Consider the following 27,455-nt stretch of genomic DNA (forward strand, 5'->3'; position numbering starts at 1 on the left):
TTTTTCATTCTCTTGTGGTTATTTATATCAAATTATTCACTTTCTCAAATATTGGTTTGTGTATAACAATTAGTGTTTGGGGTTTTTTTTTTAGGAAGGTGAATGATGACCAGGCAAATGCATCAGGGACAAAGATGCTGGTATGGGGCACTTTTCTCTGACAATGTCAAAAAATCTAGTGTCACTTGACCTCTTTGTCCCAGTATATGTATATGTAAGCATATATTCTTGCTTTATTTCATCAAATATCAGTTATCCTAAGCATCTATAATTTATTTTAGGAGCAGCAATCAATTGGGTTTTGGTTGGCTTAATGTTTTAATTATTTACTGTTCATTCAACTATGAGAATTGTCCCTAGAAAATAAAGGGAATTAAAGTCCTATAACATTTCCATCATTGGTGACTTTTAAGATCAATTCTATTGATTTTTCTGTTGCAAGAATCCCTTTGCTGTGATATATCCCTTGCTAATACCTGCCTAGGCGGTTAACGAAGGAAGTCTTGGAAGCGATGACACGTTATGTGTGGGCATTAGATGGCACCAGTATTTTTTTTTTTTTCTCTAGAACCGTATTTCCCTGAATCGTTCAGAGAGACGAGCCGCTGCCTGCAGCGGCGCAGGCAGAAGAAGGAAGCCCACGCCCGTGTGCCAGCACCCGCCCCCGCAGCGGCCGGGCCCGTGCCCCGGCGGCGGGAGCTGGGCCCGCACCGGGCGGAGAGGCCGCGGCAGCGCCGGGCGGACGCTCCTCCAGGCCGGCAGGGGGCAGCACGGCGGGAGCCGGGGACAGGCCGGCCGGCGGCGCCCCGCCTCGCCGGGCAGGTCAGGAGCTGCGGCTGCGCGGTGGGCGCGGCCTTTTCCCCCCCTGCTGCGGAGTGCAGTCGTTGTGCGGAGCGGGCTCCGGCCTAGGCCTAGACCGGACAGTACCTGGCACGATGGTCAGTACCGGCCCCCGCGGGACCCGCGCGGCGGGGGGGAGCTGTTCCCGCCGCTCTGCGCCCGCCGCGCGGCTCTGCCCGCCCGGATGGAGCCCGATTGGCCCGGGACCGGGACCGGCTGCGGCGGCTCCAGCGTGGCAATGGCTGCCATTAGTGCCGGGGCCGCGGCGCAGGGCGGCTTGGGGCGGCTTGGGGCGGCTCGGCGGGGCCCGTCAGGGTCTGGCCCGGCCCCGCTACCGTCCGCGCCGCCGCCTTGGGCCGCGGCCTACCGTGCCGGTGCGGCGGCAGGCTGGGTCGGGCCCGGGCCGCAGGCGCGTGGCGGCGGGACGGCGTAGGAAGGAGCGGGAGGCGCGCGGTCGGACCGGCGCGTGAGCGGGCGGCGGGGCCGGGTTTGACAGAGCCCCGGTGCCCTGCGGCAGCTGGCGCCTGGCTGGAGGGTCGGGGGGTGCGGGTGTCTGACGGACCGCCGGCCTTCCTGCCGCGGGGTTGCGCGTCTGAAGCGTTGGCAGGTGTTGGGGAGCGTCTGTCCCGTCGCGGTGTCAGCAAAGCTCGTTGTCTTGGCTGGCCGGCGGGGGCTGCAGAAGCCGGCTCCACAGCACAACTCGCCAGAGGAATCGCTGGCTGCGGGGAAGCGACTGGAAATGACCACGGTTACTGCTTCAGTCCGTGCAGACAGACGTCCAGTTAACAAATACAATTTCTAGTTTTCTCCTGAAACTACATGAAGTTATGGGGAGAAGTGTGCAGTAGTTCTAGTGGGAAGATGGAAATTCTGGGGTTTGGGTGGGGTTTTTTTCCCATTTTGTTTTTCTGATGCTTTTTTATCTAATGTATAAGTAAACGTTATTTTATTCCTGATTTCACTGCGGGCTTATTCATAGCAGATTTAATGTAGTTAGAATGGTCTTGGCTTACATGGTTATATGTTAATAACATCTAGTTATACTTCTTGTTCAAGGGGTTTGTGAAAGTTGTCAAGAATAAGGCATACTTCAAGAGATACCAAGTGAAATTCAGGAGAAGGAGAGGTATTGTTAAGTTTCCTGTAACATATAATTAAATGTCACTGATCGATATTGCTACTTTTTTCACGTTTTCCACACTGTAATTGTTGTTTTTCAGAGGGAAAAACTGATTACTATGCCCGCAAACGTTTGGTAATTCAAGATAAAAACAAGTACAACACTCCTAAGTATAGGATGATTGTGCGTGTTACCAACAGAGACATCATTTGCCAGGTAAGGCCTGCGGTGCTCGCTGAATGACCCACCAGCCTTCCCAGAGCAGAATGAACAGAATGGGGGGTGCTTGAAGCAGCTGGGGTTTTGAGGCTTGATCTGAGCAGTTTTTATATTCTTGAAATTTCTTAGAGGGGCACAGTCTTAAACATTGACACAACTTCAGTAATAAACCATATTCATGATACAGAATAAGTTTTACTAGTCAACGTTCTTCAGCAAGGTTATTTGTAATACAGGATTGTACTGTTTTAATGATGCTGGGATCAGTAGAATATTTTAGGGAGAGGGAAGATTTCTCTTTTTTTTTTCTTGCTGTCTTTAAAGTGCTTTGAAAAGAAGGCCTTTTTGCTTGACTGAAGATAACAGAGTTGGCTATGTGACCTGTCAACCTGCATTGACTATTGCACTGTATCTAAAGTTCTCTTTTGAGAGGTTTTTTTCCCCTATGGTGTTACGTGGAGGATCATATGAAGCGGCGAGGCCTTATGATGGCTTTCCTGGGAGATTGAAGGAGAAGGGTAAATAAGAATAGTGGGCATTTTTTTCATGCTTATTAAGTATGCAGTGGTGTGATGCACTGTGGTTCACTTTCTTGTTTCATTTTCAGAATGTTTTGACTAATTTTGAATTTAAAAACTTAGGCATGTTTGTTCCATCATAGATAGATGTTGTTAAGCTCAAAAAAAAAAAGCTAGAAAAGTTTAACTGTTGTTTCTTTCTTCATAGAGTAATTATCTGTTGAGAACAGTTGAGAATGCTGTTTTTACAGTCATTCAGACAAAACTATATGACTTTGAGATTATTTTATCTTTGAAACTCAAAACAAAAATCAGTGATGGCAGGTGCTTACTGATAGTGCCTTTCCAGTATGTAGGAATCCTGCAAAAAGGGGACAACTTTTGGATGTAGAAAGGAGGTGTGGGAGTCAAAAGGAGAAGGTTCTGTGTGTGAAAGGAACAGTAGAAACACATCTGATAGTACTGCTGTCTCACAGGAGACCCCTGAGATTATGAAAATCTCAGACCCGTTAATAAAGTCATTCCAGAAGGTCAGTAACAATGTTATCACAAACTCTGTATCAGATGCTTTTGCATTTTTCTCAGGTGCATTATATACTATGTTATATGAGAACTACATGCAGAAAGTGGGACAGAATCCATCCACATCTATGATTCTTTGAAAGGTGGTTTTGTAGGCAGTTTCCTGGCCTCCTCATGAATGTGGAGAGGTAAATAAAAGTTGCTGACATACACTTTCTGTGGCCTAGTTCAGATTGGAATTCCTTGCATCTGTACTTGTGGTGTTAATTGTGCCTTTAAAAAAAAAATGAAAACCATAACCCATTCAGCTTGTGTGCAGAGGTTGGCGGTTTGCTGGGTATTTCCATACAGAATTCCTGTTGGCTTAAGCAGATGTCAAACAATAAAACTAGCCTGGAATTATTGTGAGAACACTAACAGTTGTGTTGTTGTCAGATTGCCTATGCCAGAATCGAAGGCGACATGATTGTCTGTGCTGCGTATGCCCACGAGCTGCCAAAATACGGCGTGAAGGTTGGCCTGACCAATTATGCAGCAGCATACTGTACAGGTCTGCTGTTGGCACGCAGGGTAGGTATCTGTCAGTTTGTCTGGAAGTTGCTGCTCTGTTTTTCTGGTTTTCTTACAAAAGGGAAAGCCTGCTTTCTTAAGTGGCCTGTTAGTATAGATACCTGCCTCTGTGGGCTTCTCTAAATACTAACTTTTGCTCTTTACCATATAGATTTGATGGCCTCTTGTGACTGTCAAATCACAGTGAGAAGTATGACAGCATGCAGTTTCAACTCCAGCAGCCCATTTTTAAGTCTCAGCACTTAAGTTTGGTGGAGGGAGGGAGTCAGGATAAAAATGTAAGAAATGTACCTTTAAGAGTTTGAAAACATGTAAACAGCATCCATCCATTTTTCCATACGAGCTCATGAATAAATCTTAAGTTCACTGGTGTACCTGTTGGAACAAGAGGTTGAAACTTAACAACCACCACGGTAAGCATGCCTGTTAAAAGCTTTATTAGTATGGGGTGCATATTTTTGTAAAGAAATTTGTTAAAAATGAAGATTCTACAGCAAATTGGTGTGTTAAGGTGGCAGTGATTCTTTATTTTGTCAATAAATGGACACAATTTCAGAAGTGCCTTTTTTTTTTTTCCTTCCTCACAGCTTCTGAATAAATTTGGTCTTGATAAGATCTATGAAGGCCAAGTTGAAGTGACTGGTGATGAATACAATGTGGAAAGTGTGGATGGAAAGCCTGGTGCTTTCACATGCTACCTGGATGCAGGTCTTGCCAGAACTACCACTGGAAACAAAGTCTTTGGGGCTCTGAAGGGTGCAGTGGATGGTGGTCTGTCAATCCCTCATAGGTAATCTAGTCTGTTTGGAAGAATTCCTTTAGAATTAATCTGAGATGCTTCTGTATGTGACAGTCTACTTATACTGTCACTTTATGTTGAAGTAATTTTGTTATGACCTGTTAATGATTATGTAGCCTAGGTTCTGAGGTTGGGGTTTTTTTGGTTGGTTCACTGGTTGTTTTTTAATCCACAAGTGCAATTCTGATAATGCTGCTGGGAATCTTGCAACTATCAAGAGATGCTGTTAAATTCTTAGAAACTAAAGAGCCATCTTGTTGCTTTTACTTAAAATCATCGATTGAATGCACTTAACAGAATAGTAAAGGCTATTTACTTGATTTCACTGTGAAATGCTGTACATACCAGGTACAAAACCATTGACGGTACAGTTGTCAGTACAATAGTAGATCTGAGCAGTCCACCTGCACTTAAAATTTCCATGTGGAAGTTTTGACAATTCCTGTTATAGGCAATGTATGAATGACTGAATTAAGATTTTTCGCAGTGTTATCTAACACTGATATCTCAGTTGACTGCTTCTTTCACTTAGCAGCAGTGGGGGAAAAAAAAAATCTGTATTTTCCTACCCTCTCCCGTGCTGTCCCAGTCATTCTTGACTAATTGTCCAGTTTTTCTGACTTGGCTGCTACATGATGATACTCCCAGGGACTGAACACTCCGTAGTTGGTCCATGGTGTGTGTATATGATGTACTGCACTGTTTCAAGACGGGACTGATGGCAGCTGAGATGAACTTAAAACTTACATTTCTTAATTTTCTGTATCTCTTCATTTTTAATTAGAGGGTTCTATCCCTCAGTTATCTGCAGGAGAATCTGATATATCAGTCATTTCTTTGTGGAACTTAGCCTCTGAATTAGAGGATTTGGCAATATGTCTTAACCTGACTCTTAACTGCTCTTTCACAGCACCAAACGTTTCCCTGGTTATGACTCGGAAAGCAAAGAATTCAATGCAGAGGTTCACCGCAAGCACATCATGGGCCAAAATGTTGCAGATTATATGCGTTACCTGATGGAGGAGGATGAAGATGCTTATAAAAAACAGTTCTCCCAATACATAAAGAACAACGTAACACCTGATGGGGTAAGATTTATCTGGTGGGCTCTTGTGCATTAATAGAGATGCTGAAGATGCTGATAAGTCTTGCATAAGGCCTTCTCTAGTAATGCAAATAAGCTTGATGTGTAAAATAATGTGATTCATGTTGTATGTTATCCATGCAAAGAAAACATTTTTCCTCCATTAAGGGCTCTGTAGTATATTGTAGATCTTTGGAAAGTGAGATCTGTTTGCCTGCTGTGAAGCTTAACATTCTGCCTATAAACCTAAGCTTACAGGACTGCATTCTAAGTAAGCTAGATCACTTCCCCCCCCCCCCCCCCCCCCCCCCAATATAGAAATTACCTTGAAGTTTCTATACAAGCTACCCACTCATTCCTAATTCTGTGCCAGTCTGTCATATCTGCAGCTGTGGTGGTTGCAACTGTGAGGATGTGCTCTAGGTCAAATCTGGTTTAGGATTTGTGTGACCCTATAGGTAATTCTAGGTCCCAGGTGAATATAGAATAGCCCAAGCCAGCATCTCATGAAACTACAGAGTGTAACACACCTTATTTTAGTACTACTTTAGAGTATTTTGTACAAGGTGCTGCTTTCAAGTGTTAAATGCCTTTTAGATGGCTTGTCTTGCTGCCTGTAATGTTCTTGCTTGGTTTCCCCAATTAGTGGTCCTGAAGCTTGAAACAAACATTCTCATGTCCCCTTTTTAGCCTGTGGAAAACCTAACTTCATTCTTTATCCCTTTATTGCTATGGGGTTTCATTTTGTTTGTTTGTTTGGTTTTGTAAATTTAACTAAGTTTATTCTAGCTATTCTTTGTACATCTAGACAGCTTTTCATAGCTGAGGTCTGGTGGTCTTAATTAACCACCAGCAAAGGCATTTGTAAAATTGGTGCCATTATGGAGCCATAGTTGTCTTTGGGACAGAGCAGCAGACAGGTGGGGATCCTCTAGTACCTTCTGCTATTGATCTATATCACTGGACAGGTCACTTCCATTTCTTTTGTCTTACACGTTAGAAGAATCATAGTAGCTCAAGTACAATGGCCTGCTGTATGAGCTGTCAGAAATGGCTGTTTGGGTGTAGCCTGTGCTAATGTATTTCTGTTACTGTATCCTTGAGGATCATGCAGGGACTGTCATGGTTCTTGCAAGACTTGTTAATCTGTAGCTTCTTTCACAACTACTTCTACTCTTTCCCTCTTACTAAGCATCTTTGTAATTACTAGAGTAGGGTCTCAAAAGTGGTAAGATTACATGTCTGATGACAGAGTTTGTGTGGAGTGATTTTGGTTTAATAAGTAAACATGAAGTATTCCAGGCAGAAGTAGAATAACTTTCTAGACTGCCTTTTAATTTCAATGTAGGGAAGCTACAGCACTGAAAGTAGGCTTCAGAAGAAAAAGTATTTCAACTGCAAGATACTAGCCTGTATTTGTGAGACTTGTAAGTAATCTGTAGTCACTCTATGGCCTTGGATCTCTAACTGTAAAATAGGGATGAAATTACTTTCTCTGTTTTGTGTCCAAGTTGTGAGTTTGGATATTTAAACTATATTACAAAGATAGTAGAAATTTCAGTATGCTATGGTAGTGATCTTATGTATGAAGAGAGCATTTTAAAGGCAACCACACAAAATCACAGGCTCTATTGCAATGAAATGTGTTTCTAGTGCATGCTCAGGTAAGGGTATCTTGGATTTTCTTTCTATGATCCTACAATGAACCGCTATGGAGAATTTAACAATTTATATTTTTTTTAAGATGGAAGAAATGTATAAAAAAGCCCATGCTGCTATACGGGATAATCCAGTCCATGAAAAGAAACCGAAGAGAGAAGTCAAGAAGAAGAGGTAAAACTAGCAGAGAAGTCACATTCATGTTAAAGAGGGTGACAAAGATATTTTAGTTATGGTAAAACAATGTGATTGACAGTGCAGTTGCATTAAAACTGACATGTAGTTAAAATCAGATTAGATACAAGCATTTCTGTATAACTTCGTCAGGAGTTAACACTAGGAATCTAAATTTTTTTTTTTATATATAGTTGAGGGCTCTTTTAAATTTAAAAGTGGAGCATACTTGTGGCCTGAATAACTGGAACTCTTTAAGTGTGTATCTTCAATTCTTAATGTTTTCAGTGGGAAAGCTGACTAATTTGTCAGTACTAAATTATTTGGATTTTTCAGGGGTCTGGGAGAAAAGAAATAAAGGCACAGCTATTGCCTTGGGAGTGATAGTGTCAATTTTCTAGTCACAGACAAGTACTGAGCTTCTCTCTTGATGAATTAAACTGCTGCAGTCTAACCATGCCTTTTTGTGGTGCCCTAACAGGCACCTTAAATCATTACAGTGAAGTAAAGCATGTTACAGAAGTGGGAATATGTTCTAGCATAGCAGTCTTAATCACAGTTCTGGTGCACTGCAGCTTTCTTGACCACCTTTTTGCTTATTTCTGCCTCAGATATATTGTACACTGTGCTTACGTTGCAGATGGAACTGTCCCAAGATGTCCCTTGCCCAGAAGAAAGATCGTGTTGCTCAGAAGAAGGCTAGCTTTCTCAGGGCCCAGGAGCGCACAGCTGATAGTTAAGACAACTTCCACAATTTTCTATGAAGCTTTGGAAAAAGTGGCAATAAATTTATTGAGTAAGCAATGGTGTAAGACTGGCTTATTAATATATCTTATAAAGATGCAGAATATTTTTTATGATCCAGATATTCTGTAGTCTTAAGGGGTTTTTTTTCCCCTTCAAAGTACTGTATGAATTGAAATCCTTCACAGAGGAAAAGAGAGATGATGGACTGCTGCATTAGAATTATTCCCATAGGAAGGGGAAATCAATTTGATTAGTTTTTGGTGTGACTGCTATCAAAAACTAGATATAACTTGCTGTTTCTAACAACAAAAAGATGAGAAATTTTTGCAAAGGGCTTTACCTGCCCTTTACTGTTTTTCTGTCAGCATGCTTAATGTTACAGAGGAATCTGTATGTAGCTTAAGAAGAAAGAGAAGTAGTCACAGGAGGTTCTGAAGTCTCTGCCTAAAGGCAGCCTTAGGCTCTCAGGAACACAAATGGCAACACTTTCCCTACTGCGACTTAACTGTAGGTGATAACAGCAATACATGTGTAACTGAAGTAAATGCTTCCATGCACTCAGCTCCAAGCTCTGGCTGTTACTGGAACAGGTACTGTCTTAAGCTAAATACTTACACATTATTTAGTGATTAGACAACAGTTAATTTTAAGTTGCATATACATGTTTGTTACAGAGGCCTTCACTTGCCCCATCCCTTATTTTCTCTTACATCTCAGTTTCATAGGCACTTCTTTCTTGTTTCCCATTAGACTTAGTGAAGTTGCTTGCACAGTTAAAACATGAGTCAAGCAAGCTACACAGAGGAATGTTTTACTTTAAGATACTGATAGATGGTAAGTACTGCTATTGAAAGAGAAAAATAGGCCTGTGATTTATTATAAACAAAAATGTGGGTTTTTTTCCGTTGAAAGCTCAAACTTGATGCAACAGCAATAAAAATGAAGGTTCTGTACAACAAACTGCGCTATTAAACATGTTTTCCAGTTCAAAATACCCAACAATAACCTCTGCCAAAACCTAGTAGCAGTTACAGTCAGATTTTTCCACTGAGAACATGACCACTTTACATTTGAGTGCATTGCTGGCTACAAATTGTTATTAGCTCATGGTTGGAGGACATCATCAAGTTAGAGATAATAATTAGCATAGTAATTCTGAAACTAAAAAGCTGATGTTTACAAAACAGTACACTCTTAACCCAAGCTGCATACTATTATATATGGTACGGAGAAATGACTGTTGATCCTGCACTTCAGTCATTCAAGGAATGCATTTAATACAGGATACCTAAAGCAATTAACCTTTCAAATATTTTAATAAAGCCTATCCTTACCTATGCTGAAAATGAATTAAGGGGCCAGGATTTGGGAGTATATGGATGACTGCCATTGAAATCATTAAGGATTGAACTACTTTGTACCAAAAGCATTTATAAACTAAACATTAACAGATAAGTATGGAGCACAGTATTAAGGTGTTCTATGGACATCCAAGTCTGCATAATTGTGAACATAGATGTAAATCTGAGAAACAACAGGGATGAAATTAAAAGTAGTACAATGGTCTTGGCACATGGAGTGCCACTTGATGACTTGTAGATGCTACGAGAAAGAATAGTAACACTACAGCTCACTTATGTTCCACCTCATTCCTAGCTGTTACTATCTCACAGGCTCCCATTTAAGCAATATTCCATGATCCTGAACAATCCAACCTCTGTTCCACAGTTCAGATCTAGCTCTGACTTCCTGCGGAAAAGCATTTCCTAGCTCAAGAGGATTTAAGTACAAGTCTGTAGCTAATTTTGGAGGGACAGTAAAGAATCAAGACAATCCACAACTATTTTTTCACATGTCGTACAGCAGATTCCTACACTATGCAAGCTTCGTTTTTTAACTGTTAGGACATTTCTGCTATCAGTATTTTAAAAAATTAATTACCTTCAATTCTCATAAGATAGCTTAGTCCACAAACTCCTTACTTTTGACTATTTGCTACAGCTTAATTTGGATTAAAGGTTTCAACAGTCTACAGTTTTTGAAACAAATGTTGATATTGCTGTTTGTTAGACTATATACGTGATTTTAAGAAATAACATTCTAAAATTCTTGGCTCACAACATGATTCATTGTATAAGGACTTAAAAAGTGTTGAACTAAAACATTCAAGATGTAAGCATGAGGTAACAAGGTGTAAACACAATCTGATTTAAGTCTCATATTACAACCTGTCCTAGAATAAAATTCTAATTTTCCACAGTTTAAAAATTATTAATGTGCAAATTCTGCCATGCCAAGGTATTAGTAAACTTCAGTCTCACAGTTCAATGTATTCACAAAAGCAGCTTGGACTCAGACACATCATTTGCAGTAGTGGTGGTTCTTCATAAAACTGCTTAGGATAAAACTCTTGCAGGTCATTTCACAAGTGAGCAATGATTTTCACAGAATTATAAGACGTTCCATCAGTTGATGTGGTGGCACAGTGAATACTTTCATCCTGTTCAAGATCTGACAAAGTGCACAGAATAGTCAAGCATGCAGGTTTTTTTTGTTTCCATAACACAGCACTGGAACACCAGAAGTGCTTCTGGCCTCTGCCCAATTGCTCAGTGGCATGTTCATTCTTTGAGAAGTCCTGTCATAAAGTACTGAAGGGCAAGAGTTAAAGAGCCATTCATGAAATCTGAGTAAAGAAACATCTTTAAAAAATGCTGCAGATCATTTTTATCAAATGTGGTAGGCCACCTCTAGTGGCAGGCATCAATATTGTCTTCTGCTGGTGGAGAAGCTAAGAATCATTTGTATGGGAAATTTTCTTCCACAGTAAAGTTTTTAAGTTATTCAGTATTAAAGAATGCTCCATTTCCATCTGATTTGCTGTGACTTTAAGGGCAATACACAAGTACAGTTGTTTTTCTAGTTCTTCATGGATATCAGGAGGAGCACCACGAAGCAGATAGTCTTTAAGTAGCTGGCAGGCTTTTGCTAAGTTTGGCTGAATTACTTCTGTGGTACATCTCATTTTGCTTTGGTCACATAGAGTTCTACAGTCTGTACCGTAAATACAGTCTAAATCTGATTCACACTGACGATCTTTAATTATTTCCTTCAAATTCGCTTCTGGCACAATTTTTCTCATGTCCATCATTTTCAAATCATATTTATCATTATATCCCAAGTTTTTGGCACTTGTATCACACATAAGAAAGTTTCCATAAGGTCCATGGAAAATATCTTCCACAAATTCTAAAAGCCCTATAGCTATTTTTGCCTTTCTTGGCCACGATGGAGTAAACCATTGGTCCATACTTCTTCTGAAGCCAGAGGGAATGAAAAGTTCTATAATCCATGGAAGGCTGATTCCATAGAGAGAGGTATATTCAACTCTTTCGGTCACATAGAGATCCCCACAGAAACCCATCAACTTGGGAGTATGTTCTTTATCCTGCAAGATCACCATTAACGGAAACTCATCTAGCTGCAGAAGCGCCCATGCAGATTTTGCCTCTGGCAAAGAAACTCTACCATCTTTGTTTCCATCAGCAAAAGATAGGATGAGATTAACCAGTTCTGAAAGATTTCCTTGTTCACCCAATTTTGCCTAAAAGCAACAAACGAAAAAGATTTAAGTATGATTTCATTAACTACCACCAATCCACCTGTCATTCTACCTCCTGTTATTCTCCTTCTATGGCTTCTATGGTAAGGGGGTATGTTATATTCTAGTTTTCATTGGTTATAGATGTTACAGGACTTGCTACCAGATGCCTGAAGAGCTTCCTTTTTGTTCTGTTTTCAAAGGCACCAGGTATGTGATCTTCTGAAAGTACTAGTGTTCTTTGCATTTCAAAATGCAAACATTAAAATTCAAACATTGTTCTTGGTCAGATCAGTCTTTAGAAAAGTCATATCCAGTAGCTTGTTAAATATTGTCTTAGAAATTAGAATTCAAACATTTAGATCAGGTTTAGTTTTCAGCTGATTAAACCTTACAGGTGTAGAGAAATTACAGGATCAACTACATTTTGGTTAACTATAAAAAGTACCAAGACACACTGGGTACAAATCCCATATGATAAGTGTACTGAAATATTTTTTTTATTTGCTATAACCACTTCCATTGTATCAATACAGAGAAAGAAGCCATTGTTGGAATCGGAAATGTTGCATTTTTCAACTACCACCTAGATTCTCCTAAAAACTACTTTAAAACACCTGCTGCTCACCCATTCTTAGAGACAAAGCTAGTGTAGTGCATGACAACTGTCATCAGCTTTACATAATTATGTCATGTGTGTGCATGTGTACACATATGCTCACTCAGAACAGCATTATTTCCATCACTAGAGACATAAGAGCTATGACAATAGCAAGAGAATTTTAAGAAAAAAAACCCAAAAAAATCAGTCTTGACACAGCATTGAAGTGTTGACTCTATTATGAAAATTCTGGGGTAGCATTAAAGCAATAGAAATCAGTATCACATTATATTATTATCCCAGTTCATAACACAGAACTGGGAGAAGTATGGCTGGTCATTCTGTTTGGGAAGATTCCTACTGCTTAATTAACATAGTAACTCTTCCCAAGCATGAATATTTTTCAAATTGTGTTTCAGTCTTTATGCCTGGTTACAATAACCCCAAAAGCAGCAAAAAATAGTTATAGTTTCACCATATTTTCCACACAAATACAAGTGAAAGCTGTAGACATGCAAGACACATACCAGCTTCCATCTGTTAAAAAGTTAAGTAAAAACCTGATAATTAGTTACTTCAAACTTCAAGATAAGCACCTCTGGAAAAAACTGGTTTTGTGCTGAACATCTTTCTAACATGCACTTGAACAGGGCTCATACAATAGGGCATTCTTTCCAGCTGCAGGAAAATAAGCCTTTCTGTCAAAATAGAATAAATAAGCGTATACTTACTTTGAAAAGACCATATACCATTTCTTTGAATTTCTCAACAGTGGTTCCTCTTGTTGGTTTATCAAACAGGACTATTTCCTTCCTTGGTTCTGGGTTAGTTCCAAAATCAAGTTGAGCAGCTTCTTCCATCTGGCATTTTATAACACCTTGCAGATTTCCCCAGATTCCTAAATACATCTATGCAGGAAAAGAGGGAAAAAGGTGGAAGACACTGTAGAAGCCTGGCATCTAAAGACCACCTGTAGTCCAACCACTGCTTGAAGAATCAAGTAGCAACACAGATTAGAAAACTGAGTCCTGCCTAAGAGGACATTCAAACAATGGCAACTTCAAATACAATACACTACTGCACTTAGGAGATGATACTTCACTGTCAAAATACAGAGACAGCTTGATAAACAGTATATTGGCATTACTACCATCTTTGCATAGGTTGTTAAGAAGCTGCTGCTTCTGTTTAGGAAGGAGGATAGCAGAGTAGTAGTTTACTGTACAAAAGTACAGGTATTCTGTCAAAATATGGAAGTATCCAGTATATTATATATATTTTTATAAATATATGTGTTATAAAATAATAATTATCCCTTTACATATAGGAATAACATATATTATTATGTACAGCTGTGTTCTATATAGGTGCATATTGTATATAATATTAATAATACATAGTATACCTATACATTCTCTCTAGGTACATACATAGATATAAACATGCTCTGCATGTCAGCAAATAAGAGTTTCAAATAATCTGTATCAAACAGATACAGCTTGCTGACACTGATGTTGTAGCTGATGTTCTAGAGAATGACACTTCAGTGGGAAATAATAAAACTAGGTTGGATGAGTAAAGTCTTACCTGGTTATTGGGCTTTGTTGACAAACATTTTCCAAAATACAGTGTTTCTTTAGCACAAAGACTGCTACATGCTGACCCATCAATAACTCCAGTCTTGTATTTATCACACTGAAACAAACAGGGAGAAAAATATTTAACAAATTGCCCAACAATTGTATCTCTCCCAACATCTTACTCTTGTAAAAAGAAAATCTAAGAAAACAATTTTAATAACCCTAGACCAAAACAATGTTAAGAAACATCACTGGTTTTATCTGTAATTGAAGATGTAATCTTACTTCAACATGATAGAATATCAGATTTTGATTAATTTACATGTGGCACTGACTGAATTGGCTGTGGAATTAGTCAGGACAAACACTTAAGAAAGCTATGCTAAATATACTTACTATTATTTTCCTACAGTCATGTCCTCTGCATAGTTCTGTGTAGGTGGAGTACTGAACATACATAACCCAGCTGCCAATAAATACTACTAACCAAGAGATGAAGAGATACTTCATCCGCATATATGAGAAACGTACCTAGAGGACACAGAGAAAATATACTTTTTAATTCATTCAGCAGTAGTCAGAATGATAGAAAAAACCCACGATTTACTATTTCACCTTTAAGAATTTGACTTTGACAGTGACAAAATAAGCAGACTGCATTACATGGAACATTTGCTTCCCTCGATGAGCAAAACTGACAGGGGAGATCAGTTTGACTTACGTAGGTGGAAGGAAAATTAAGATATAAACAAATAAAATAAAATGTGACAGACCCTCATAGGGCAAGCCAGGCTGCAAGAACCAATTTGGTCAAAATCATAAACTGTCAGAGCTCAACTACTTGCATTTTTCTCTAAGACCAGTTACTTATGTTCTACTCCTGGTAAACTACATCCAACAGACCAGGAATCTGGTCAAAAAATAATCTATGTTCATGTATAAATATGCACAATAGACATACAATGAGCAGGGTGGGTATCAGGGGACAGGTTGCATGTGCTGAAGTATCCCACTCCTTCCTTGAAATGACACCATTTAATTATGCCAGTAAAATTCCTCTATACTAGCTTCACCTTCAGTGGTCTTTCCCATAAATGTATGCAAGACTTTCCTGTTGTTTCTGTGGCCTCACTTGTACATTTTTCACTAGGGATAGAGGAGGAAGTATTTATAAATTAGAAAGTGAAGGAGAGCTATGTGCCTTGTAAGGGAGGAAGCATGTTTTGATCTTTTTTGTGTTTTTTCCTCCTCCAAGTCTGGTATGCTAACAGTTTGATTTTCATACATCAGGATTAGAAAAGAATTAGAAAGTGAGGATCAGCTTTAGCAACAGGATATAAGGAAAGTCCATGAGAGCAGCTGTATTGGGTCAGTATGAGATCCATTTCTACTAGTATCTTGATCCTCAGCAATAGCTATAAATAGATGCCATCAAAGAGTGAGAACATATAATATATATCCCAAATGGGCTCCCATTTTCCTCTAAAAGAACTTGCTAAGCCAGTTGTGATTTTCTATATTTAGTAAGTCTCAAACCATTTATCTTTCATGAACTTACCCAGACTCCTAAAAATCCACATAAGCTTTTAGCTTCCACAACACCCTTTGCAATTAATTCCACCAGTCTACTATCCACTGGACTGGGGTCAGGGACTGAACTTTATTTGCTTAAACCTGGTTCATATTAGCTTTGTTTGAGATGTCCTGGTTCATGTATTGGAAGAGATGAGTTATCAATTTCTGTCCACTCTCTCCACATCTGTCATCATTTTGTGAGCCTCCATCACATGTCTCCCTGCCATGTCATCTCTTTCCCAGATTGACAGGTCCTAACTTAGCTATTCCTCATAGAAAAATTATTCCATGTGTTTGGAAAAGGTACCAAGAAAGGTAGTAATGATGAGCAGTTTTGCCATTGCATACATACATACCAAGTTAACCCATCTCACACATACTAATTTCAGATGTTTCCATCTGCATGGGACAAAAATGCATTGAAATAATTCCAAATTACTACAATTTGATAGTAATTATCTTAAATCACAGTAAATTGAATACATGTCTTCAGCTATTAAGTATTTGATATTTTAGGAAAAAATGTTACAAAAGAAAATAATATTCCACAAATATAGGAAGATCTTCAAAGATCCATTTCCCTTTCTAAATATGTTATTAATTTATTTTTAAGGCAAGTAAGGTCAAAAGAAGCAGTTCTAATCAGTTGAATGGCACCTTGGTTTAACACCTATCACAAGAACTGACTTTTTCAAACCTTAACAAAAGTAGTATAATCCCTAGGTACAGGAGTCCTACTCTCAACCTGGAATGGTTCCAACTCTTCCACCATAACTTATCTTGTGATTCCAGGTATATGTTCACACAGGCACTCACTCCATCCGAAGACTAAAGAGGAGGTGTATCTTGAACCCATATAGTTCTGTAAGGAACAACAAGTCTCAAAGAGAGGCAGGAATGCAAGAAATAACACAGAAAAACTGCTAGGAAAGATGATGCTATATGCCTCAGCCCTTGATTTTATATCCCATCACCATTCCATTTTATAGCATAACAATTTTAAAAAATAAATGGATAAATGTGAATCAAGGGGAAGGTGCACAAAAGGTATTTTAACACTTTTAAATGTAGAAGAGCAGTGCCAAATTCCATGTGACTCATTATATGAGAAAGACCGAGAGCCTTTTGGCCATATTTTGAGAAGTGGGTAGACACTCCTTAATGCTCAAATGACCCTAAGATACAATGCTGTCAAAGTCAAAGGCCTCAGTCCAAGGAAATCTTAATTCCCCCACCCCCCACCTCCCCCAACAAAACCACCAAAAAGCCCAAACTGAATAATGCAAGAAGTTAACCCAACAAGTTATACAGAAAAGCAGGAGCATGTCGGTATGGCCTTTAAACAGTTCTAGCATAAGTATTTCTCATGATGCTTTATGTCCCTTCAAAACACATCGTACTATTAAAATAGTCTTTTAGTTCCAAGATGCTAATAAATATGTATCCACAATATCTGCAAGAATGTAATTTTAAATTTTTTTTAATTTTTAAAAATTTTTAAACTGTTTTTCAATTTTTATGAGACTAAGCAATGTTTTATTATGAAAAATACAGAGTTAAGCTGAGAAAAATAAAATGGAAAACCTAATACTGCTTCAGAGTGAACTCTCAGCCACAAGCTGAAAGCTTGGAAGACTTAGGGAGGGAGACCTGGGAGGGGCAGGAGGAAGTGGGTTCCAGAAGATGGCAACAAGATGAACAATATTACCTAGCTTTAAAATGGAGGGAAAACACAGAACTGCAGCAGATGTAAAAAAAAAAAAGCTGACTCATTTAACTAGAAAGACTACAATAATTTACAAGTGCTTATAAAAATATGACAAACAACCAGCATGTTATACCCTTTCCTCTTAAAATACATAATCCAAGAAAAGTCAGTTCCAAAACACCCAGAGGTGATTCCAATCCATGCAGCTGCTGTCCTGCTATATGCCTCAGCTGTGCATGCCTTTTCCTTCACTCCTTCACATACACTCGACTTGATCTTAAAACTACCTAGCTGAAAGAAGAGATAGATACAACAAACTGATTTTATTCTGGTGATAAATCTTGACGAGATAGTTCCTTCAACCACTTCTTTTAATGACTTTTTTTTTTTTGAGTGTTGTAAGACAGGAATAATTTCTGCTATTTTCCTCAGAGCCACAAAGACCTTAGTTGGAGTAACATGTAATTTCCTCTAAAGCATGGTGTCCACAATATGGATACAAACTGGATGGAGTACAAAAGCAGACCGACAATAACGCTGTGTACTTTATAGCACATTTAGAAACAGCTTAGAAAATGTATGAGGAAGCTAGGGGTAGGGAGGATGAAACAGCCAAAAAACCAAAACTGACAGCAAGGGGCTGAGGAGTATCAAAAAAAGAAATACCATACATAAGCCTTTCCCATTGAAAGACCACTACTAAAATGACAGAACTACAAGACTTTTAGTGCAATTTCCTAGGTTTAAAAAAACAGAAGACAAAATACCACACCTACATGCTTACAACATGAAGAATCACAAACTTTCTTACAAACTGTACTACTTGAACAGACTGATGAAATGCAGTAGAAGTCATCCTACATGTGTACCAGCAATAAGTAAGAACTGATACTTTACCAACGGGTTCACAAATGCTTCTCCTGCCACTACTCCCTGCAGAAGAGAACTGCAATTTTAGTTCAAGCTCAGATGGACTCAGCTTCATCTATTCTTTCTTTCAGACCATTTTCTGTATTTAGTCATTTACAATTTTCACTTAATAGTTTTTTCTTTCTAGTACCCATCTCAAGCTGTTTCTTAGCCAGTCTTAGCATTCCACTCTTGAACCACGTGTTATCCGCTATTTTTTTTTCTTCCAGTTATTTCCAGTCTATTTCCATCTGATTCTACAACACGGGCCTCAGTTCCAATCTTCCTCCACTGTCTTCCATTCTCAACTAAGTTTCCAGCACTACTCAGTGCCTCATCCACTTCTTCAGTTTCTCCAGCACAAATTTCCTATTTCAGAATCTTTGTCCATATACAAAATGCACTGACCCACAAGCATCCTTCTCTCACAGCTCTCTGAAGCCAACAAAAATGGTATGGCAAAGTACTAAGAGAATGTCTCTCTCCCTGTTCTCACTTCCAGAGCCAAAGGAAAGCTGTAAGCAGGGCAGATGGATTCTTGGCATGGTTTAGTTCTTACACCCACACTACACAAAATAAAACAAAACAAAATCCCCAGCAGATCTGTCCCAGGAAGCCCAGGTTACCAGCCTTGAGGCAGCCCTCCAGCAGAGGTCTCTTGAAACACAGTTTTGAACTGAGAGGTGAACCAAACCAGTAGATCAAATACATTTAAGGTCCAGGATTGAGGAATTGCCTGATCTGGATCAGTTGTGAGCATACAAACAGATTTTTCTCAGTCCGTCTAGAGAACACAACGTGCTTTTGCTTTGCTACTTTCATGCTTCTGCTGGTTGAAGGACAGATGACGTAATGGTTTTAGCACTTACAAATAAAAACTACTATAGTATAGTCATGCAGGTTCAACGTTTTCTGTAATAATTTACTTAGTTTTATTTGTTCTTATACCACCTAAAACCTCATGGTTTCATATCCTAGAGTTTAATTTTTTGCTGGTTTCAACATAGTAATAATACCAATGAGTGCTCTGTAGTACAGTTCCTGAAATTATCTAACTAGGTGAGTCATTCATCTATTTTTACTTCAGCCTAACGTTTCTGTAACTAGATGCAGCATCAAACAGAAAGAATTACCTTCTTTGCCTTTCCAAACACAATGAGATACAGCAGCATCTGAAGAGAGGTACAAAAACTATTTGTAATTAAAGCATGATATTTTTATAAAATCAGATCATATTCAATTGATAACTATGCAATAAAGGCATGTTCACTAGTTTTTTGTACTCATCTTTTTGTTGGGATTGACTTCTAGTCAACTGAGCAAACAGCTACCCATTATTCTCACTTCCACTCCCTTGCCCAAATCCTGTGTCAAAGGTTACCACCACATAGCAGAGCCTGTAAAAGCTAATACACTTAGGTCTCATCATCCTCTTCATAAAAAAAAATTTTGTCTGCAAGTTGCCAGTAGTCAGACAAATAATGAGCTGGAGTAGTTACGGTATGGGAGCATGCTCACTCTGCCGCTTTATCTGTATGTAACCTAATGGAGCACGGGGTCAGAGGAGCATTTTGGACTCTACAGAGCAACAGCTGTTGCAACAGCAACACTCTACAGAGCTCAGCTGTTAGCCCCCTTACTCACCAAGTACAATTAAGGTGTGCCAGGCTGAAATGAGAATGGCTGCATTGGCAAAGGCTGACAAACCATCCTTAACTTCTTGCATTGCACACTGTCACAGAGCTAACATAAGAAATTTTATTTTCCATCTAAATATATACCACCAGTGTAGAGCTGTGCACCTAAACTCAGACAAAGTTTCATCATGTATTTCATAAAATAAATAAATCCCAAACACAACCATCACACACAGAGCGAACTCCAGCAACAAAACTCTTGAGTATTCAATTTGAAAAGGATTTATGTTTTTAAACAGTTTGATTTCTACAGAAACTTGCTGCCAGGAAAAAAAAAAAAAAAAAGTACCTTGTTTGGTGTTTCAGGTAAGTCCTCTTCCTACCCAACCTCCCATGCTCTTTACTCAGCCTAGAGCGGTTGAGATACACTATATAAAGCAAGAAAAAATGGTACTCTCCTATTCTCCATCCAGCACTTGCCCTACAGCAGCTGGAAAAGCTGACAGATGACATTCCCCACATATAAAAGCTTTCTCCAGAAATGTGGGCATTTTTTTAGTTTCTTTGGTGTTTTGTTTTTTAAATAAACAGCACTATAGTACAATCATCATAATTTAAGAATTCAGTAGCAAAGCTGGGTGCTTTCTCTATCATCTCATGTAGTTTAATTGTCAAGTGTCTTTCATTTATGAAGTTTAATTATGTGTCTTCAAATTAACTTTTTTGAATCCTAGCAGAAGTCATCTCATATCTTGACATACCCTCTGCACATTCTTGAAGGAAACACTTTCCCTATAAGTCTTATCTTCAGATAAGTCTAGGTACTATTTATTTCAGAAAGTAAATAAAAGCACCAGTTAAAAATAAGCTAAAAATGTTTCCAATCCAAGTGGCATAATTTGATTAATTTAAAACATTTAAGTTTATGTCTTTCCTTTTAGTCACAAGTGGGCAGGCTGCAACACAAGGGCAGAACTAACTGTGTAAATCTTGGGAGAGGGGGAATCAAGTTACCACAAAGTGTATTCAATTACAGCATTTCCTACTTTTTTTTCCTCTTCAAGACTATCTATAAACAAACTGCATCCAGAACATCTAGTCTTGCAATAGAGAAGAACCTAACTTAGATCTCAACAATGCTACAATTCTGTGCCAAAGAAACAGATGCATGAACAGCAATACTTACATAAAGGTTCAACATTAGATTTACTCAGCTTCTTTAGGGCAGGATATAGGGGATCTATTCATATGGTCCAAGTCCCAGTTCACCCCATATTGCATTCTACAAAGCATTCTAAGTATTTCCTTTACATTCTGTTAACCAACTTGGGAGTCAATGAACATAAGAGGAAATAAATTTTTTTCTATAAAATGGATATTGCTCCAAAACAATGTAATCAAATCAAGGCAGAAGCTATAGCAAGACACCTCCTTTCTTCTGATACCTTTATGTGCTTTCTCTTAAATGCAATTTTAGTTTTATTTCTCCAAAGAGAAGTATGATTTTCCAGAAACTATCACAATACCTTCCACATTTTGATACCCAATACCACGCATAAAAACAAGCCATGACAAAAATTGCATCAGTACAGAGTATCTGGGTACGTTTACTTCAAGATACCAGCATATCTTTCAGGGCTTTCTAGCTTACAGAAGCCAAATCTGTATCTCTAACTCCATCACACACACTCTCAGAGATTCAAAGTAACATGAGAACTTCTTTTATTATGTGAAATTCTACCCACAAACACGAAAGGATACCAAACATAATGGCAGGCAGTTTTCAGTGATTCAAACAACATCTGTGTGAGCCAGAAGCTCATAAAACTTAAAAAACCCAACATGGGTTGCAGATTATTATGAATAAGCAACCACAAGAAAAACACAACTGTCATTTACAGATACTAAATGAAAATATTTGAAGGATTACTCTTTCACAGCTGCAGTCAGCCTGGAAAACTGCAGCAAACAGGATGCTTGGTGCAGAGTTTGAATAGGAAAGATAGAAAAAGTATTTGCTTTTTTTCAATTTGATTTTTGTTTTTAGAAGTAAAGTCTTCATAACTATTTAATTACCCAGTCCTTAATAAAATATTGCAGAACACCTACAGGGAAAATCAAAAATTATTTTACCACATTCTCTTTCCTACAGGCAATTGTGACAATGGTCTTCCTAAAGCCTGTCACAAATCTCTTCTCTACAAAATTGTCTTCTATTAATAGGATTAATGGAAATTCTAAAAAGTTAACTTTCTTCAGTATTTCCCCAAGCATACATAAGAGGAAGCTCCTATGAATCAGGAATTACAGCAAATAAGTGCTAATGATTATTCTTCATCTATTTGAAGGATAAGATACAGTGATTTCCTTTAGAGATGGGGTTTTTTTATTCATTCTCCCTCTGCCCCCCCCCCCCCCCCCCCCAATTCCTAATAACTCTAATGTTGTAGAACATAAATACTATAGCACACAAAACTACTGGTAAAATCTGAGAAAGATCAATAGAAGTAAATGTAAATTTTAGGCAAAGCTGTTTCATGTATAAAAAACGGCTTGGGAAGCAAAGCTTCTGGGACAACAAACCCGCTACGTTCCTCAAAGTTTCCTACTGACTCCTTCCATGAACCTTTATCATACTAAAGTTTAAACCAAAGTGCTATTTAATGCAATTTTGTATTAAATGCATATCGTGGTCTGCAGGCCTCAGGACCACTACAGAGTATTGACCATATTCATAGTACAGGAGAGAATACCGTATATACAGATTTATCCAAATTTGTCCTCCTTCTCAGGCAGAAAGAAAGTGTGTTTGGGACAGAAAATCTTCCCCAAATGCCATCTGACGACATCATACACTTGGCAGGAAGCTGTAGAGAAGCTAGATTTATTTTGGGCTCAGTACTGTGCCAATGCAGTCACGTAGCTTTTGACTTGCAAGAGAATTATATCCTGCCAGTTCAGAGCATGGACAAGAGCATACATTTGCTTACACCAGACCACAAGGTTCCACTTTCTTTGATTCAAAGGGAATTACTTTTCTAATAAGGACTTCTTTATCACGTTCAGCAAAAGGTCCAATCATTACATCGTTTCTTCCCCTATCAAATATCCATTTCCTCCCAGAATCAGACTGTGAGTGTAGACACACTTAGTCCATATCTCAGAAGTGTCAGAACTGATGGGCACATGCTGTACTAATGCAGCAGGGACACGGATTTACTGATCGTTAGGTCATGTGCATCAATGCACCCTGAATACAGTGGACTTACTTACTGCACATATGCTGTGCAGATCATTTCAACGCATTTCTGAGCAACAAGTCCCAGACAGAGATTAGGGAGCAATACATATAGACAGACTTCATTTAGAATCATGACAAACTGCTAGAAAACATTTTTAATAACAACATATTCAACGTGACAAGGACTGAGAGTTCAGAAATTATAAAAAAAGGAAGGTATTCAAAACCAGGAAACACAATTTCTCTTTTCGGCTCCACTCTTCCATCAAGACTTAAATATGAGCTAGGGAACACAAGAATAAAGGAAAACACTCGTAATGCTTAAAAGGATATTACAGAGTCGACTTCTTCCATCACTTGTACATTCTACCAAGTCATGTGCATTGAATAATAATTAGACATTCATCCCCTGGAAGAGAACTGGAAAACTACTTCTGGCAAAACTCAAGCCCTGGATGCACTCCAAAGCATATGGAGAGTAGCGGATCAAAATGCAACACAACTTGCCAGTTTTTTGGTAGAGTGTACTTTTTATTTAAAACATTTTTATGGTTAAAGATTATGAAAGTGTTTCTTTGTTTAATAGTACAGAGAGCTTAATTCTGCAAAGTATTCCACATCACCATAGCACACTAGTCTTCTCAAAATCTGAGTTGCTCACTCCATTTGTTTTACATATTAGCAATAGGAAAGAACAGATAAAAAAATTGTATGCTGATCATGTTAGAAATCCTGGTTTATTCTCTGTTCAGGTTGGTTTATGAATCATAGGATGAATTTCAGGTAGGCTGACATGATGCCTGAGAATATTAGACCATGCTGTCTTGGATGCCATGTACTGGACACAGCCACATCTTTAAGAGCAGACAGCGCATGCTTATGCTAGTGTCTTGAATTAATTGTATCCCGAGTAATCAAACTGAGCAAACAGAGTTGGAGGTATCTTTTGAAATAAAATAAGATCGTGATCAAGATGGAAAACAGGATGTTTCCCCTTAAAAGATTAAGAAAACAAAAAAAAAAACACAACAAAAAAGATTAAAATCTTAGAGGAAAAAGATGATACAGGAAATTTCTGTTATGTAGGGCTTTAAAACTGGTTTATTCTTTCACCCTTCAAAGACAGTCTTTTATACATTACTGAAGTCCATGGGACATCTCTAAAGAGTCTATAAACTTGGTCCAGAATCTGTAGAGGCCAGAAAGCTTCCAAGCATGCATGTGTTCTTTATGTGATTATTGTCGTGTGTAATCCTGTTGACTTGCCCTCAGCCTTGAGATACAATTGCCAACTACAGCTATTAGACAGAACCTCAGGACAGTACTTCCCAAATCTGGGAAACTAACATCTCCTTGTAAAACAAATCCCAACAGTGTTAATCACCCAACTGTAAAATCCTATAAATACAGTTAATTTTTTTTTTTTTTAGTGGTATTTAGTAGTGCTTAAAAGTTTGTCAGGTTTGCGGGCTTTTTTGTTGTTTTATTTGTTTTACAATTGTTACATGATTTGCAGTCTAAGCTCTGGGAAAATTTTGTATTTCAGAGTTACTGTGTTGTGACGAAACTTTAACATTGTCTCTGTGGGTCCCTAGCCACTAGGTTTTGGGCTGAAGTTAAGACATCCAAGAGTTCACCCTGCTCCTTATGCATGAGCTGATACTCAGCAACACATCCTTCTTAGCCAGAAAGATCATAAACTGATTACCTATGGATCTAGCATTCTGCATAAAAGCTAAAGAATATATAAAATAATAATAATAATAGAACATTCACCACAGAGTATCAGTTGCAAACCAACTCGTAGCATCCTCATCCTATTACAGCAGGAAAGCTAGAGCAGGTAACAAGTTCTGTCCTGCAGAACCTGATGTTCTATCAACTCTCTTCACAACACAGTTTTCAAAAAGTCTGGAACGCCAGCCAGCAGAATTTGGAAGTCACTCAGCAATACCTTCCATTGCACAACCATCTTCCCTGGTGTGCTACCTGAAATATTGCATAGCAATACTACACAAATCTTTCCATCTTGCTCGTAGCTACATCTCAGTGAGTTGAAGTCTAGCATTTACTAAGAGAGCATTGGCTTCTTCAGAGACAAATCTCAATAAAGCACTCAGCAATTAGTACAGTTAAACCATGACCGCATTTGTCATGTACCAACAGTAACACGCAATGACAAGAAAAGCCAATATATTGATAACTTTCTGCCATTCTCTGGATGCATCACATACATTCACTGTCTAACAGAAAAATATGTTAATGTTAACAATGCCACTATTAGATCTCCTAAAACACATCTGTAGAATATTCAAATGCAGCTTATAGTATAAGAAATTACAGTCAGAAATATTTTTTTAATCTGCTCTAGAAACAGATATTTAATTTCTTTGGCTTTTCTAATAAATGATCTTGCCACCTTCCTGTTTCTCAGTAGATTTTAAAATAACATATTTTGCTTGAAAGGCCTTAAAGTAAATGTTGAGAAGAAGAATGGAGAGAAATGTTATCAGACATCACCATGTAATGATCAGAGAGGCTTACAATCAAGGCAAAGGAGGCAAACAATTGGGAGAATGCTAATTTGAAAGGTAGCATATAGATGATGAATTCATTTTTATTTGTATCAGAGCCTTTCTTCTATGTGAATCCAAATGCTGTACAAGTGTCTACTTCAGTAAATAGATTGAGAGCAGTCTCTCCTGGTCTATAGTCAAGTGATAACTGACCCAGATTTGCAGATACATACCATAAAAAAATACTAAAGAGAGTAAGATTATACCCATATTTGTACGCTTCTCCTCAAAAATTAAATCCCATTTCAGGTACTTCTAAAAAGAGAGTAAGGTCAGAAAAGTTACAGACAAGGAGGAATTAAAACATCCGAGACTTTAAAATGCATCAGGATGAAGTTTACATTTTTGAATCCAATGATTACAAAGCATTTAATGAGGTATCAACAGATGATGAACATATACGTAGCACATATAAGGAAATATATTTAACCCCTCCAACTCAACAAATGCTCATTTTAGTTACAATTTAATTAAAATATAACACAACAGATAGAAAAGAACCCCAGAGAATAACCCTCAACATACCACAAGGTCATAACTAACATTTCACAGTAGAACTCCCTCCTACATGACAGCCACAGCACTTCCAACCAGACCTCACACAGATAGCTTAAATAATACATACGTGTGCCTTTGTATGTAAGTACAACAGTGTGTCTATGAACACATAAATAAATCCATGGAGCAACTAACTATTGGACAGCAAAAGAAAAGTGCCCGACGTTAATTCTTTTAGGACACATGAAAAAAATAAATCTGCTCATGCAAGCTGTTGTCCATACTCCGACGGGATGGATGTCCACAGCACCGGCGATAGATGTAAAGGAGGGACGTGGCTAAAAGCATGAGGGCCCTGGCAATGCCGCGGGTATAGCCGAGGCAACTCAAAGTCTCTTGTGAGCCCGAGGGAGCCAGCGGGCAGGCTACCGCGTAACAGGTCCTGCCGGCGGGCAGCGCGGGCCGCTCGGGGAGGGCGCTCCGTGAGGCTCTCTGCACCTCAGAGGCGGCAAGAGAGGCCCGATCCGACTGGCGGGAGGGGCAGCAACAGGCACCGCGGCACCCGAGGCCGCCCGGCACCTGCTCCCGTGCCCCAAGACCCACCGCCCAGGGGCCCGCCGGCCGCGGCTAGCGCCTTAGCCCCGGCACCGCGACCTCCCAACCAGCCAAGCCGCCGAGCAGCAGAGCGGCGCAGCCGAGCCCCATCCGCCGCCAGGCGCCGACGGGAGGGAACGACGGCCGCACCCGAACCGGGAGAAGCGGTGAGCCCTGCGGGGGGCGCCCGCTCCTGAGGTAACTTTGCGGGGGGGGAGGGAGAGAGGCGAGGGAGGGGTGCTGGCACCGGCCTGCCCAGCCCGACCCGCTCGCCGTGGGGGACGGCCCGCTGCCGGCCTACCTGCACGTAGTGGGGTTTCCTGAGCCAGGCCCCCGGGAAGAGCCGCCTCGCCATGGCAATCACACATCCCCGCAGCGGGCGGCGATCAGAGGCGGAGCGGTGAGGGGCGCTCCCCCGCCTGCCGCTGCAGCCGCACCACCGGCTCGGCACGGCACACGCACGGCGGCGGCGAGGGAAGAGGGAGCGAGCGCGACGGCCGCCCTCCCTCCAGGCACCGGTGGCGGCCGAACGACAGCAGCTGTCAGCGGGCAAAAAGGGCGGGCAGCTGCCGCCTCCGCCGACGCAAAACCCCCCCAGCACCGCCACCCTCTGTTTAAAGGGGGGGATCGCAGCGGCTGTGAGGGAGTGGGGCGGGGCTGAGAGGGGGCGGGGCGAGGAGAGG

The 27,455-nt window shown here is 39.7% G+C and overlaps 2 protein-coding genes and 1 non-coding gene across 4 annotated transcripts; 2 read left to right on the forward strand and 1 right to left on the reverse strand.

Moving 5' to 3' along the window:
* Positions 1 to 656: 656 nt before the first annotated feature.
* On the forward strand, positions 657 to 8,309 carry RPL5 (ribosomal protein L5). The gene is made up of 8 exons (XM_075759931.1): positions 657 to 938; positions 1,897 to 1,966; positions 2,061 to 2,176; positions 3,655 to 3,789; positions 4,377 to 4,579; positions 5,499 to 5,676; positions 7,417 to 7,505; positions 8,146 to 8,309. Exons 1-8 carry the CDS (start codon positions 936 to 938, stop codon positions 8,243 to 8,245), a joined length of 894 nt encoding a protein of 297 aa, XP_075616046.1. The 5' UTR covers positions 657 to 935; the 3' UTR covers positions 8,246 to 8,309.
* Positions 1,797 to 27,386, reverse strand: DIPK1A (divergent protein kinase domain 1A). 2 transcript variants are annotated; one of them, XR_012836549.1, is made up of 6 exons: positions 27,074 to 27,272; positions 14,431 to 14,565; positions 14,042 to 14,149; positions 13,186 to 13,362; positions 4,081 to 4,164; positions 1,797 to 3,492 (listed from the first exon to the last, which is right to left on the reverse strand). XR_012836549.1 is itself a non-coding variant. In XM_075759930.1 (5 exons), the coding sequence occupies exons 1-5, from the start codon at positions 27,125 to 27,127 to the stop codon at positions 11,044 to 11,046; spliced, it is 1,287 nt and encodes a 428-aa protein (XP_075616045.1). In that variant the 5' UTR covers positions 27,128 to 27,386; the 3' UTR covers positions 9,100 to 11,043. The 2 variants fall into 2 exon arrangements, 1 of the variants encoding a protein (XP_075616045.1); XM_075759930.1 differs by lacking the exons at positions 1,797 to 3,492; positions 4,081 to 4,164 and adding an exon at positions 9,100 to 11,856 and having other exon boundaries at positions 27,074 to 27,386.
* On the forward strand, positions 5,216 to 5,314 carry LOC142602846 (small nucleolar RNA SNORD21). The gene has a single exon (XR_012836665.1). It is a non-coding gene; the product is annotated as a small nucleolar RNA SNORD21 (small nucleolar RNA).
* Positions 27,387 to 27,455: the final 69 nt, after the last annotated feature.

The sequence above is a fragment of the Balearica regulorum genome, chromosome 8, assembly GCF_011004875.1.
Source record: "Balearica regulorum gibbericeps isolate bBalReg1 chromosome 8, bBalReg1.pri, whole genome shotgun sequence".
Lineage (NCBI taxonomy): Eukaryota > Metazoa > Chordata > Aves > Gruiformes > Gruidae > Balearica > Balearica regulorum.